Raw genomic sequence first — 15,764 nt, 5'->3', positions numbered from 1 at the left:
GACAATAATCCGCAGATGAGAGTCGCTTGGTTACTAGCGGTAAACCAATATATCTTACAGGAAACTGAGCTACACCAAACTGAAAACAATCTGAAATCTCTTGTTTACATGAATCAGTAACACCCGCGAGGTAGACAATAGACTTTTCCATACTGATCCGAAGCCGTGATCGAATTGCAAAGCTATCAAACACTTCCAGAATCCCCTCGATAGACCGCATCTTACCATCGGAGAGAACCATTAGATCGTCAGCAAAACTCAAATGAGTCAGACCAAGATTCTTGCATTGCGGGTGATAGCCAAAACTCCTCAAACCTGCAGCTCTATCTAGCATCTTAGACAGTACATCCATAGTAATAACAAACAGGTATGGTGAGAGGGAGCAGCCTTGTCTCAAGCCCCTAGAACTGCAAAAATAACTGGCAAGTTCTCCATTAACCTAAACCGAGAAAGATGCTATGGTAACACATAGCATAATCCAGTGAATAAATTCTGAGGGGATGTCCAAAGAGAGTAGGACATTCTCAAGAAAGGACCATTGAACTGAATCAAAAGCCTTGGAGATATCTATTTTGATAGCACATCGACTGGATACAGAGTCTAGATGGTACCCGTTAACCAACTCCGTTGCGAGAAGCAGATTTTCTATAAGAAGACGATCTTGGACAAAAGCGGACTGGTTCCCGAAGATAAATAGAGGTAATATCATTTTTAGTCTATTAGCAAGGATTTTTGAGATGACTTTGTAGAGCACATTACAACATGAGATCGGCCTATAGTCCTTCATTTCAATTGCCTCCAACTTCTTTGGTATAAGAGTAAGAATCGTAGGGTTAACCCCTTTCGGCAAAAAACCTTTCACGAAGAAAGATTGAACCGCTACTACAAACTCTGGTCCAACAAACTCCCAAGCCGACTTGTAGAACTCTGTAGTGTACCCATCAGGTCCCGGGGACTTGTCCTTAGGCATCGAGAAGAGCGCTTGTTTTGTTTCTTCTACAGTAACTTGGCGAGTAAGTTTTTGCTTATCGTCCACGGAACATCGGAAAGAGATTAGGTTTTGGAGCTCATCAATTGAGGCTCCAACATAGTCAGCTGGTTTATGCTGCAAAAACACCCGAAAAAACCTCTCTGCTTCTGCTTTTATCTCATCAGCTTTTGACGTTACACTACCATCCTGCTTGCGAATCTCTCTTATTGAATTCTGCGCAATACAAGCCAAAACTGCTCGATGAAAAGTTTTGTTGTTTTGATCCCCAATCTGCAACCAATACATTTTTGATTTTTGCTTCAAGTATTTCTCTTCTAACCCGGCAATATGTTGGTGTATGCCTTTGCCTCCTCATGCATAGCTTGTGGAGAGGGATTTGTTTGGTTTACTCCTTGCTTCTGACAAAGCGTAAGATATGCATCCTTTGCCTGTTTTACCAGATTTCTTATTCTCTCAGTTGCTAACCGACGTATCAGCCACTTGAGGGCCTTCAATTTCTTCGTGAGCCAAAACATAGACGAAGTGGACAGGAAAATGGGCTCTGTGTCTTTCCAAAAATCTGCAACCAATGGTTTAAAATCCTCCATTTCTACAGTGGCATTTACAAATTTAAACGGTTTACGAGCAGTGGAGTGCACCTCAGTCGACATGTTTAAATTGATCCGACATCGTAAATGATCTGAGCACCCTCCTGCCTCAAAAACATTATAAGATTGTGGAAAAACTAGAGACCAAACATCATTCACTAGCACCAGTTTTCTTCTTGAGTTCTCTAATAATGTGTATTTCGTTTTCTATCTTTTGAGATTAATGTAGAGATAACAGAAAAGAGCAAAATAGAAGAGAAGAATCCTATTGCTGATTTTTCCTTTTTGACATCACATATTCTCGCATCTCATCACTCTAGCTTCTCCAGTTCTGGCATCCTCTCGATGATCGCCTCCAAGCAACGAGTTGATGGAAATTTTCAGTTAAGTGGCAATAATAAGATAAACAAAGCTCGAAAGAGAAGCTTTTTATGCGCACCCGCTTGCTTGTTTCTTGTAGTTCCCCGGCAAGGGCAAGAATGAATTCATCGAGTATCAAGTATACCTTATATGAACTAACCGTGAACCTTTAAAATGAACCAACAAACAATTATAGAAATTTCACAGCAACACATTCACCCATCGGTACATTTCCTTAAAAGAGACACAAGCATGATATGATAAAGCCAAAAAGAACCACAATGCGCATTTCCAAAAAAAAGCCCTTAATATATAAGGAAGAATTAGCTTATCATATTCATAGGTAAAGAAGAAAAAATTACACAATCAATCTGCTACGAACAGAAACGATTCATCCTCTATTTATCCTGAATTATTTGGTTACAATCAAGAATACTAGAAAAAATACCCCTAAAACTCTATTGTAGAATTTCCCCATATCTCTCAAAGCATAAAGGCTCCCTCTAACCAATTGGTCCAAGACTTTTTAATCTCTGATATGCTACGAAGAATCAAGATTCGACGGTATATCCATTACAACAAGAACAGGGAGTCCTAAGCTAAAGTTCAAATCCAATAATAGCTAGAGCCAGTGAAAGAGTAGTTCACCAGAACCTCACACGATAATGCAAATGAAAGGTCAGATAAGCCTATTACTAGTTACATCAAGAAGTTCTTAATGTTGGCATAAGCTTGAAGATAGATTGAGGTGCAAGCTATACTAATCCTACCGAGTTATGGAATTAGGATTAATTCTATTTAGGAGTTATCTAAATATGTTAGTTTACCGGTTTAGAATATGAAAGTTGTCAACTTTAGGGTTGAGCCATTGTTATAAATACCAAGAGAGTGTTTCATAAAGAGGTGCGCGTCTTAGGGTATTCTTGAGAGATCCACAAAAGGTGTGTGGCGTTGCCCCAACAATAAGATAGAGATCTTTTGATGGTATTTGATAACTCTCTAATTTACATGTTTTTAGCATCATTTTTTGTCCATATTTTGCATTGTTTATACCCTTAACTTAGCAGCTTTAGGTCATTAACTGTAGGAATTCACTTTTAGGCCAATTAGGGTGTTGCATTTTTGCATTTGCATACTTTGGATGAAAACAAGTGCTTAAGAGCCTAAAATGGGGGAAAACAAGGACAAACCCGAGCATGTACCGGAAGAAGCCATCGAGCTGCAAGAATAGTCTGAAACCCAACCGATCGAGGATGATCCGAGAGTAGGAAGAACAACCCGAACATCTATCCGAGGAGTAACTCGACCATATCCTCGTGTACCCCATTGAGTAGACCCTCGGGCAGGACTGGGAAGCTAGGTCAAAGGGGTTTCCATATATAAACCCCTCCTCTCCTTCCTCGCAAACGAGCACTCCGCAGACCCTCAAACTAGAGAGCGAGAGCTTCTGAGAGAGGACTGAGCGACTCAAAACTCTTTTCACTTTTTGTTAGGATTTGTTTCATATCTTTTTATCATTTCTTTAGATTTCTATCTTGTATTCTTACTTCTCTACTCTATCGTTTATTACAATGCAATTTTCGTTTATATTTGCTTTTATCTTTCTTGCTATGATTTCCGAGTAGTGTAGTAAAGTTTCTAGGGATGGGATAGATGATTTTGTGTTCTTGATCGGTTAGGATGTCTTAGTTTGATTGTATATATTTAATAGATTTCCATCTAGATTGGTGTTCTTAATGCTGTCAACAAACCGAGAGGGTGAGATTAGATCTAGGGTGTTTACTCACTTAGCCTAAGAGATTAGATGAGTAATGGGTTTACTGACAATAATGAATCGGATCTTAATGCCTGCTTGGTCATGTTTCTCCAACGAGAGTTGGGTAGGGGAGTGATCAAGGTTGATTGTTTCTATCACGAGAGTGCTTTGACAAGATTTTAGAGATCCATTGTCTAGAAAATAGTTGTTTGAGGCATGTAAGACATCTGTACTGGTCAGGGATACTTAGGATTCGATTACCCCATCCTTAGAAGCTTTCGTATCTTAATTGCTATCATTTTTATTCATCACTCGATCCCTTACCCGAACAGGTACACGATCACCTGCTTCGAGTAATCCCTCGAGTTGTTCATACTTCATTTACTTACTCGATAACCCCACCCGATACTCTAATGCTTGCATCGAGTGCTTAGGTCGTGTGGTTCCTTGTTTATATTCTTTTCTTTAAACATTTTAGGATTGTTAGATAAAAATCCTTAATTGCTTGGCTTGACTTGCATTATTCTGATTGCATATTTCCTGCTAGCATAAACAACCATTTGGATTGATAACCCTTTGTACTACAACTGCATAGGGAATTGATACCCTGGGTGAAAATTCCGCTTATCAATTTGGCGTTGTTGCCATTTGGTTGAATTTTATTTTACTACGTTTAGGATTTCAGCACTTGCTAGATCAAGTTCTTTTATTTATATTGGTTCAGAATCTGACTTGTTTGCTTTCGTTTTTGTTTGTATTGAATCTCAGGTACAACCCGAGCACCCACCCGACCCGTCACTCGATCACCTGGATCGAATTGACGCTCGTGTACACACTCGGTCACCTACTTGTGCATGCAAACACGATCCAAGGGTAACCAAAACCTGAGTCCATTCATCAACAACGTCGACAGACCAAGGTTACTTCGACAACAACAAGTTCACCGACCGCAACCAGCAACCATTGAGGAGACAATGAACAATCAGAACGGTCCACCAGCTCCTCAAGCAAGGACCAACATAGGAGCAGGAGATGCTCCATCTACTCATACTCAAAGGAATGGCATTGTGCCACCTGCTGTGCAGAACAACAATTTTGAGATCAAGAGTAGTCTCATCCAGATGATACAAAGCAACAAGTTTCATTGATTGCCAATGGAGGACCCATTGGATCATCTGGATGAATTTGATAGGCTCTGTAGCCTCACCATGATAAATTGAGTTAGTGAGGATGGATTCAAACTCCGGCTTTTCCCATTCTCTTTGGGAGACAAAGCGCACATCTGGGAGAAATCACTCCCCAAGGAGTCCATCACCACCTGGGAAGCTTGCAAGAAGGCGTTTTTAGCCAAATTCTTCTCCAACCCCAGAACCGCAAGGCTGAGAAATGACATTTCCGGCTTTGTTCAGAAGAACAATGAGACGTTCAGTGAAGCTTGGGAACGTTTCAAGGGATACACTACCAGATGTCCTCATCATGGCTTCAGCAATGCTTCATTGCTGAGTACACTTTACAGAGGAGTGGTCCCCAAGATACGGATGTTACTGGACATCGCAAGCAATGGTAACTTCCTCAACAAGGATATTGATGAGGGTTGGGACCTAGTGGAGAACTTGGCTCAATCTGATGGGAATTACAATGAGGAGTACGATCGCAATGTGCGATCTACTGGAGAGGAAGATGCCAAGTACAAGAGGGATATGAAAGCCCTCAATGACAAGCTCGACAAGCTCCTCAACCAGCAGCAGCATGTCAGAGGAAGAGCAGTTTTTACAACAAGATGGGGAGACTGTACAGATAGAGGATGTTAACTACATCAACAACCAAGGAGGTTACAACAAAGGGTACAACAATTACAAGCCGAATCCGAATCTTTCCTACCGAAACCCAACTGTTGCCAATCCTCAGGACCAAACCTACCCATCTGCAGTTCAAGGGAACCATGTCCAATAGAAGCCTTTTGTCCAATACAATCAAGGCTATGCCCCTAAGCAGTTGTATTCTGGAAACTACCACCAACCCATTGCACCACCTGGATTCCAACAACACCAAGGCCCGCAGAACAATTCACAAGAAGCTGACCTACGCGGCCTTATTCAGCAGATGATTCAGAATCAAGCATCAGCTGCTATGGACACTGCAAAAAAATTTGCGGAGATGAGCAACAAGATCGATTCAGGATACAATGATTTGAACGCCAAGTATGATTCGCTCAACACTAAGCTGAGGTACCTAGAGGGCCACCACAACAACCAACCATCTCCAAAGATCAACCAGCTCTCAGGTAAAGCTGTTCAGAACCCTAAGGATTATGCCACTGCCCAAGCCATCTTCCTTGATGATGACTATAAGGATTACCTCACTGAGGACAGTGATGTTCAAGATGAGGAGGATATGGATCACTATGGGATAAACGAGACCAAGCACTACAAATCCGAGTATGAACCCGAGCCTTCATCCGAGGAGACTGATCGAGTTGATGATCGAGCACTGGTTCGAGAGTCACAAATTGAAGAACAACCCGAGGTGGAACCCGATGACCTACCCGATGATGGTGATCGGATGATACATTGAGTAGATGTTGAGATGAAAGATCAACCTCAACTACCTGTAGCAGCAGAAGGGGAACTAGAGGAAAGGTTCAATGCTGCACTTGACATCCAACTAGAGGCGCTTGCAGAGCGTATGGCCAAGTGTAAAGCTCCACCTCCTAAGCTGTTGCCACCACACGAACTTCAAGAGGAAATCACCAAGGAGGCAGCTCGGCTGGAGAATGAGGTTAAGGAAGCTGTCAAGGAGATTGGGTTTGAGATTCTCAGGAGTGGAGTGTGCTTAGATCCTGAGCTGCGAATCGAGTAAAAATTGGAGGATCCTAGCTCTTTTACTTTGCCATGCTCAATAGGACTTCGGATTTTCAAGAACTGCTTATGCGACCTAGGAGCTTCAGTTAGCATTATGCCACTGTCAGTTGCCAACAAGTTGGGTTTCAACAGTTTTAAACCGAGTAGTATGTATTTGGTTCTAGCTGATAGAACAATCAGACATCCGACTGGGACCTTGGAAAATTTGCCTCTCAGGATTGGAAGGGTGGAAGTCCCTACTGATTTTATGATCCTTAATATGGATAAGGAACCAGACGATCAACTGATCCTAGGGAGACCATTCTTGGCAACAGTAGGTGCAGTGATTGGGGTGAAGCAAGGCAAGATCAGAATTGAGCATGGTGGGCACTTCAAGATGGAGTTTGATGTCAAGAAGGGAATTAAGAGGCCAACCATTGATGGTCAAGCTTTTTCCACTAAGACAAAGCAGAAGAAAGTCAAACATCTTGAAGAAGTCAACACCACATTTGCTGTGGAACCTGGACAAGACTTAGAGAATGAATTGAATTAGCCTGCTACAGTGGAGAGGATTCCAGAACCTCTCCCTCTTAGATCCCATGTTTAAGGAACATGAAGAGTCAAGCTTAGTGACTTTAAACAAGCTCACTTGGGAGAAAGTCCCAAAGGTATCATTTGTTTTGTTTTAAGTTTTATCTATTTATTCTACCTGGTTTTCTATTTTTGCATATTTATTTATAAAAAAAAAAAAGTGAAAAAGGAAAAATTGGGGAACATGAGGCTCAACCCGACACCAAACTCGACGCGCCCGATCGTGTCTCTACTCGGGTGGCGAGTGGAGTCCAAATTCCACAGACCAAGCCCACTCTCGGTGAAGCCCAAGCTGCTAACCCTACCCTATTTAAAGGTTTCGAACCCCTCTCCCTCAGCAGCTACGATAAGTCTCTCTACCCTAGAGCTTTTTGTTTTCCTACTTTCTATTCTCTCTCAAACTCGAGTGATCTTTGATTTTTGGGAACTAACCCTATTAATATCGAAGTTTAGCTTTTCTTTCTTCTCAAGGATTCGATAATAGAGCCGAACATGAAGACCTACCAAAGGAAGGGAAGAAGATCAACCTCCGCCGCTGCTAGAACTAGAGGTGATGCCGTCGAACCTCGAGAATACCAAGGAAGAGGAAACGTTTTGCATTCCCAACCGCTGGCTGGACGTTTCGCTTCTCAAACCCGATGCTCAACCCGATCCGGTGCTCAAGCAACCGATCGTGTAGACCACCGAGTTCGTTCACCAAGTCTGATGGCGAGTGCTGTTTACCGATCTCCTCGACGTAGGGACCTGTCTACGTCCGAGAGAACTGTTACTGACCCTATGGAAGTCGATTCTGATGTTGGTGGAGGAGAGCAAGAGGAGATCCAAATGTCTCGGTTAAGGAGCAGAGCTGCGGTTGCAAGAGGGAAGAGACCAGCTTTTGAGAAGGCTGAGAAGGTGGCTGAGCGAGCGGCTGAAGAAGAAGATCAACACACAGAGGAGGGGAACCATGAGCGAGAGGAGGAGCAGAGAGAACGCACACGACAAGCCTCGCGGAGGCTGAAGCAGAAAGAGGTGGAGACTCCGGCAAAATTCTTCAAGGTTTTCTGCAAGATGAGCTTCATTGGTACCCGTTACCCTCACCGAGAAACAATGAAGCAGTTGGGCATCGCTAGAGATGTCGAGTTCCTGTTCGACATGTGCCACATGGGTCATATGATGCGAGCTCACCTTGAATCTTATGAGGAGGAGACGGTCCACTTTCTCTCAACATTGAGGTTGCACTACTTTGAGGACCACCCGACCCTACTACCCGATGGGGGGATCGGGTTCATCACCTTCTCCGTGAGAAATAAAGAGTACCGGCTTACTTTCAAGGAGATGGAGAAGCTGTATGGTTTCAAAGCTGGGAGTAGAGAAGGAATGGAGGTTAGCAAGGAGGAAATGAGGTCCCTTTGGCTAACAATAGGAGACAAGCTCCCCTACAAGTCCACAACTCCAAATCCACCCAAATAAGGAGCCCTTTTTTGAGGTATTTTCACAAGTCCCTCGCATGCACTCTTTTTGCTAGAAAGGAGACTGGGAATGTGAATGATCATGAGCTCCAGCTGCTGGACATTGCATTGTGTAGAGTTCTAGACAATGCTAGGGATGGTACACCGCTAGTTGGAGATGTTGCGGATACTAGTATGGTCTTTGTGCTGCTCGATCAGTTCCTCTATCTCAAGTCATGGGCTATGAAGAGAAGATAAGGAGGCGGAGAGATCTCCATTGGAGGACTGGTCACACTGATTTTAGTGGCTTGCGATGTACCTTTGAAGGGAGTGGTACACGATCCGAGATGGCTGGACATCGACAACCTCATGCTGGATAGGTACTTGGTTTATGAGAAGCCAAACGACATGCTGCTCTTCAAGTTTGTCCATCCTACCGCCGGAGCCACCCAAATGATTCTGCCCAATGTAATGTGCACCAAGGTTCGGCTGGGGGACAACATCGATTTTGCACCACCTTTGGAGGAGCTGTACAATCTGGAGGAGGAATCCGAAGCTGAGAAGAGAGAGGCAACCGGACAAGGACAGCGAGATAGCTCGGAAGATTTTGACTTTGAGGAGTATGTTTGCTCTCAAAAGCAACCCGTTGGAGTGAGGGAATCCCATAAGAGGATCGGATGGCTTAAGAGGATGAACAATTTTTTGGTGAGAAAGGTGAAGGATCTTACCGGTTCGGTGAAGACTATGGGAGGTCAGATCAAGGAGCTTCAAGACAAGGCAAGCTGTGCCTCAGCCCCTACCTCGGCATACGCACCAACATGGATGGGAAGAAGCGGACCGCTAGGAGGAATTAGAGGACTGACACCTCCAGAACCTCACAGAGCATCTTCTTATGAGCCCCAAGTCGAGGAGACTGTCACAAGATCTGAAGTCTCGCGGAGAAACCATTCAGACGCCTATCCGACGCTAACCCGATGGGATACACGATGCCTTATCCGATGCACCCATCGAGCACACAATCGGGTGATTACTTAGGACTTTTCCCTCCGCCTTACCAGATGCCATACACAATGCCGTATACGATGCACCCTGCGAGTGGCTATACGGGTGATCACTCTGGACCTCTTCCACCATACCCATCGTATTACCCGATGCCCTACCCGATGAGCTACACGATGTCCCCCTCGATCAACCCCTCGGATGCTGGTCCGAGCAAGTCGTCTGTGCATATCACCGAGCTCTCTGACGAGCAAATCCCGGCATCCGCTGAAGCCGGTGACGACCCTGGCTACACGTTGGCGACTATGGAGGCTGCTACTACCTCCTTCTTCACCAACCCATGAGGTACCACTTTCATCCAATCATTATAAATAACATTGCATTTAGTTTCATTTCATTTTGTGTGATTCCTGGATTCTTTTTCCAACTTTTATTTACACAGAGACTGTGTAATTTAAGTTTGGGGGAGGGTCCTAGAATATTTTTAACATTGTGTTTTATTTTCTTAATTTTCTTATTTCAAATTTTTGCATGCTAGTTTTATTCATTTGAGTCTGCATCTATGTGCATTGAAAAACAAAAAAATTTTGAAAATTTAAAAAAAAAAAAAAAAAAAGAGTGTTCATGTAGTTGCATTTACATATTAAGATTGAGTCTTGTTTGTTTCATATAGGATTGTTGCATATGCATCTTAGGGGACAATGATTAAAACTACCTTGATTAAAATCAAACCTTAGGATTGAAGCTATAGCCCTTAATCACAGTTCATTGTTGCTAGATCAATCTTTGAAAAAAAATGATAAATCTTTGCTTAGAAACTTGTGTCTTTTGAATGCTTCCTCCACTTGCTTGAACATTGCAACATCTCTATATTATTGGACTTAATTTGAACTTAAATTGTCTTACTTATGGAATTTGAATACTTGCTCATGGTAACTCTAAACTCGGGTTAGCACTCCATTTTTACCAATCTTTTCGTTTAACCCGATTCGTTTTTCCTACCCATAAACCTAAACCTTTCTTTCAAACCTTGTTGTGGATTGTTGAGTGAGGCCTTTTCATTGTGCTATAGGTTGTGAAACCTTGAGAGTATTGAGAACTACAAAGAACTGGCTCTTGATTTAGGTAAGTTAGAATTTGAACTAGCTAATAGAATCGGTTTTGAAAGATAGGTGGTTAGCATATTTATTTGGGGTTGGGTTGAGGAATAAAGAAAAAAAAAAAAAAAGAAGTCCCAAAGGTTAGAATCAATTATCTCTAAGTCTCTAAGTAAAAAAAAAAAAAGATTTTGCTATATTCTCCTAGAAAGAAAGAAAGAGAAAAATATATACATATTAGGAGTTTAGCAAAGAAAGAAAAAGAAAAAAAAGAGTAGAGAGCTAGATGTTTAAAGTTTAAACCTTAGGGATTAAAAAAAAAAAAAAAAAAAAAAAAAAAAAAAAAAAAAAAGTGGATGAGAAAAGGGTAGATCATCAAGAGTTAAGCTTTGTATGCCCAAATTGTTTTCAGTCTTAGATAGTTTTCACAACTGTCTAGCATTCCATCTTTTGAGAGAAAATCACACAAATATATTGTTTGAAACCACCTTACCAAAAAGCCTTACCCTTGAAACGGATTGAGCTTGATTCACCTTCCATTTGCAAGAATTTGCCAAACACTTAATTGAATGTGAAAGAGATGTTCTTTACTTTTAGTTGGAGGTTGAACTAGATCGATGCATGGTAATAAGCATAGAAAGATATTTGTAAGTATGTTGATTGATCTTAGCACCATTAAACTATCTTTAAGGACTATAGCTTAAATCCTTCGCTTAGCATATAAAGGTTATGAGTCCCAGTTATCCGAACCCCGTTAACAAAGCTTGTGTCTTGTTTAGCAATTATGCTCTTACATACACATGAACATTCTCGTCATTTAAACATATAGATGTAGCCATATATATGTACTTTACTTAACAGACCGATATAAACACCTCAAACTGAATTTCGTGGTCCACAGAGAATAAAAAGACAGAAACCTGTTTTTTGGTACCTTGTGGAAATTAAACACCAAATCAAGCGCACAGACATTGCTGAAGAAATGGTCCAAAATCTCGACGAACAAGTGGATGCATTCAAGGTAAGCCAACTCATTGTCCGTTATGCATGTCCACGCACAACGAGAAAAACAAACCAGCGTAACGCCTATATATCACCTTATGTGTTCTAAACTGCAAAACAATTATAAAACAAAAAGTCACCTAAAAATGTTAACAAAATTAGAGAATGATACATAGCATATAAAGATGATTCTAAACCTTAGTAGAGAATGTGACCAAAATTCTCAACATAAATAGCATGTAAGCATGATTCAAAACCTTAGTCTGATTGTTTATTTTGTCAACAATTTAACACCATTTCAAGAACAAATAAATGACAGACCTCCACAAAATTGGTGAATTTAGAGTCGCGATTCACCTCTTATCGATGAACCTCGTATTCGACTTTGTGTTTCTCGGACTCTTCGAGAGGAACATAGAACAAACCTGTTGCGTAAATTGAAACCTGCATCATAGGTGCATTTAACAAATGGTGGAGAAGGGCTCTTCCAGTTTTGTTCGGTCGAATGTGGTGTCTCCGTGTGATCCTTCCCACTTTTAGATGGAATATTCCATAGCCACTCATGGACTTCAGCTTGTGCTTTAAGAATTGAATTACAATAGTAGGACTATCCCTTATTTTCTTAAAGATTAAATTATTTCTTGATTTCCAAAAGCATCATAATAACCGTAAGGGTAATAATTTTATGTTCCTATGCAATGTAAATAACTAAATATTGCATAGATGAATTTTCTAAGATAACATAGATTAATAGAAATAATAATCCGTTACATACAACAAGTGTCGTGAATCTTGCTTTGCCTCTTGCTTCACGATATAAGATTAGCTTACTCAAATTCATATCTAGACATCACTAGGGGTAACGTCTTTCCAACTGTACGGTTTCTTTTAACACTTTTCTGCATTTGTTAGTTTTCTAACTAAATCTCCAATCCTTTTTAGTTACCTAATTCACTCAACATAGATACTACATACGGCATGAAGTACCAAATTGCATTTAGTCAAATGGTTTAAAATGTTCACCTCTGGGGCTTTTCCAAAATCTGAGTCCGACTTCAAATATTCACGCGCTAGTAACAAGTTGTTAAATAACAACAATGTTATAAAGGTTTAAATTGCCGCCAAATGCTTCCTATCCATCGACGTTTTCTGAAGATTATATTTTGCAATGTGGATAAGTCATGATAACAAATATTATTATCAACCACCTCCACAAAAAGAATAATGTTTGTTTCTTCAGTCTTGTTTCATCTCCTTTTTTTTCTTTTTCTTTTTGAGCTTCAAACAACCACCTACTTCCACTTCTTTTTAACCACTTTAGTTTCGTTTTAAAGTGGTCTTTGATTATTTGGATAGGCATTTAGGTGCAATCCAACTTTGAACTGCTTCCTAACTTTTAAGTTATGACTGATCTTGCTTCATTTCTACTCTCAGGTAGTTGTACCTATTTTAACGAATTAGTTATCAAGAGAAACAAACAAAAAAGGAGTGTTATCTCTTACACGCAACTAACTGAATGAAATAAAGAAACCAACAAATTTACCTTTCATACAAGCATTCCCACTAATTGTTAGTTCATGTCAACCAAATTCTAGAAGCAGGAAAGAGAGAAGGGAAGAGCTGACAAATGTTATGCAAGTAATTAACAATTTTTTTGAAAACAGAGCTTCTTCCTCTTCTTCTTCTTCTTCTTCTTCTTTTTATTTTAACGGCTTTCCTCAGAACGCGTCTTCCTCAACCTCCCACGAGTCATCCTGATTGTCTCCTCCATCACCGTCTCTTTTGGACCTTCAGGATTCGGATTTTCATTTCCTGATTCTGCTTCTCCTTCCACTGATTCTATCTGCATTGGTTCCGCTTCCATTTGGGTGGTTGATTGGGTTGGGGTCACAGTCGGGGAAGAGAGTGATTTTTGTGCTATCTGAGTGATACCAGCAGTTTTGGTATCTGTGACTGGTACAGATGTCACTTTTGGTCTAGGTCTTGAAGGGCCTGCTGCTTTACCGGTTGGCTCACTACCTTCATTTTCACTTGAAGATGAGCTAGACGACGAGGGCAATGATGCTTCGTCAGATTCTGGTTGGGGGATAGGGGCTTTCTTAGGCTTAGCAGGAGCCTGATTAGCTCTACCTCCACGTTTCTGGATCACAAACGAATGCGAATATGACAGATCATTGAATGCGAATTCAGTAAGGTATTGTCTCATCAACGAATTGACTGATTCTCTAGGAAAAAATGCAGCAAGTATTGATAAACTCATAGCAGATTCTTAAACGTACCTGAGGTGGCTGCGGCCTTGGAGTTGATTGTGCAGCAACATACTGTAAAATCTCGACGATTCTGGTCTGGCCATAGCTTGCAACTCGTTGCCAGTATATAACAGCCATATCTCCAGCTCTTGTCCTTAGCTCCAACAAACTATGGTCTATGTCATTCTCATGCTGTGAGAGATACGGCCTAAAGAAGGACTCGTAGACATATGTAGTACCCTAAAACAATCATCAACAAAGAATCATGTACACCATAAAAAGACTCTTATGTTTTTTTTTTCAGAATCATATATATACACACTTACCCTGGTTTTAGGATACCACAGGTATATGAAGAATGCCAACTTAGCTTCACTGTACATTGGAACCCTTGACGAGAGAAAATAAAGACAAAACAATCATCAAACAGAGGAAAAACATTGTTGCAGTTGGAGAAAACTAAGCAGCTTTGGTTTAGAGTGCCAACCATGAAACAAACGCATCACCAACTCTCTCAAAAACTGTCAAGCAAGCAACCAATATCCTGTGATTGATAACGAGTTACTTAAAAATAAGTCATTTCTGACACACAAACTCCAAACGTTCAACCTTGCGAACGGGAGAAGACGAAGAAAAAGGCAATTAATAATACATACCAGTACTGGCACCAAAAGCGAAGCTGCTCAATTTCAGGCCTATTCTTTTCAACAGTCTTGTAGCATTCATACGCAGGGTAAGCATAACCCAACACCATCCTGCAACAAATATATGAAATTTAGAAAGAGCTAATCAACAACAGAAACTGCCACATCCTTGTTTAAGCAAAGAAATATAAGGATAGTATGATTCTCTTACACCAATCCTCTTGTAAGAAACGATCCAATCATCTTGAAGAAACTGAAAGCAAAAAAAAAAAAAACATCAATTAACATGGAGGAGAATTCAAGTGGTAACCGAAATAAAGTAAAATCATAAGCTGATTCAACAAGCTGTATTCTCCACTACTCGAAATTTTCAAATAAAAGGGTTAATCCGATACTCCAAAATGCTAACTACTGAGTAAAACCTTCAATATATGAGCTTAGCTTTGGAAAAATCACAATAGAAGTAGTGAATTTGAGCATATTGAACACGTTTGGTGACGAAATCAGCTATTTCATAATCCCTCTCAGATCGGGTACAAATCAGATAGATATGTTACAGAGAAAAAAACTAAGGAAAACAAAATTAAAGAACTAAAATCTCAATCACAAAACACAAGAATGATTTATCAATACGCAAGAACTAGATGATGATTGAAGCAACAAAAGTTAAATTAGAGAGCTATAGATACGACGACTTGTCGAATTTTCAGTATAAGAAAACGAACACCGAATTCGAGAGATCGGGGAAGGTAAAAGTTACCGGCGGAGGAAACTGTAGTCTGCAGAAGAAGAACCAACTGTGTACGGCGGCGGCGAGAGTAAAAAAATGATCAGCGTTATCTGAAATTTAAAAATCACCTCTCTCTTTCTCTCCTCCTCTCTTCGGATTTTTGCTTTTAGAATCACGCCTCTTTGAAAAATATATGGATTTTTGAGTCCCGTAAATATAAAAAGCAATTTTGGGCTAATAAAATATTAGGTTAAATTTCTTTTTCTTTTTTAACAATATTCTACCACACCGTTAGAAGCTAGGTATTTTTGTTTTTAATATTAATGTTACATCATCTTGACTTTTTTACTTCAAAGTGAAGTTTGGTGAATAAACCACACATTCCACGTTAGATTTTTGGGAAAATATCAAAAACAAAAAAAAAGTATGAATTTACCAAAACAAGATTTTAAAAAGGAACAAAAAAATCTTTGGTAGTTATAGCACCA

General features: G+C 40.5%; 1 protein-coding gene and 1 non-coding gene across 2 annotated transcripts; both read right to left on the bottom strand.

The window, feature by feature from the left end:
• Positions 1–5,070: 5,070 nt before the first annotated feature.
• LOC147919445 (small nucleolar RNA R71) lies at positions 5,071–5,177 on the bottom strand. The gene has a single exon (XR_015594340.1). It is a non-coding gene; the product is annotated as a small nucleolar RNA R71 (small nucleolar RNA).
• Positions 5,178–13,151: 7,974 nt separating this feature from the next.
• LOC104771373 (HVA22-like protein i) lies at positions 13,152–15,563 on the bottom strand. The gene is made up of 7 exons (XM_010495889.3): positions 15,307–15,563; positions 14,758–14,799; positions 14,559–14,657; positions 14,390–14,446; positions 14,229–14,292; positions 13,933–14,142; positions 13,152–13,793 (listed from the first exon to the last, which is right to left on the bottom strand). Exons 2-7 carry the CDS (start codon positions 14,787–14,789, stop codon positions 13,359–13,361), a joined length of 897 nt encoding a protein of 298 aa, XP_010494191.2. The 5' UTR covers positions 14,790–14,799; positions 15,307–15,563; the 3' UTR covers positions 13,152–13,358.
• Between the last annotated feature and the right edge of the window lie 201 nt (positions 15,564–15,764).

The sequence above is a fragment of the Camelina sativa genome, chromosome 20 (genome assembly GCF_030686135.1).
Source record: "Camelina sativa cultivar CO46 ecotype springtype chromosome 20, ASM3068613v1".
NCBI classification, from domain to species: Eukaryota; Viridiplantae; Streptophyta; class Magnoliopsida; order Brassicales; family Brassicaceae; genus Camelina; species Camelina sativa.
Note: the sequence above shows the minus strand (reverse complement) of the source record. Positions and strands in the feature narration are given on the sequence as shown.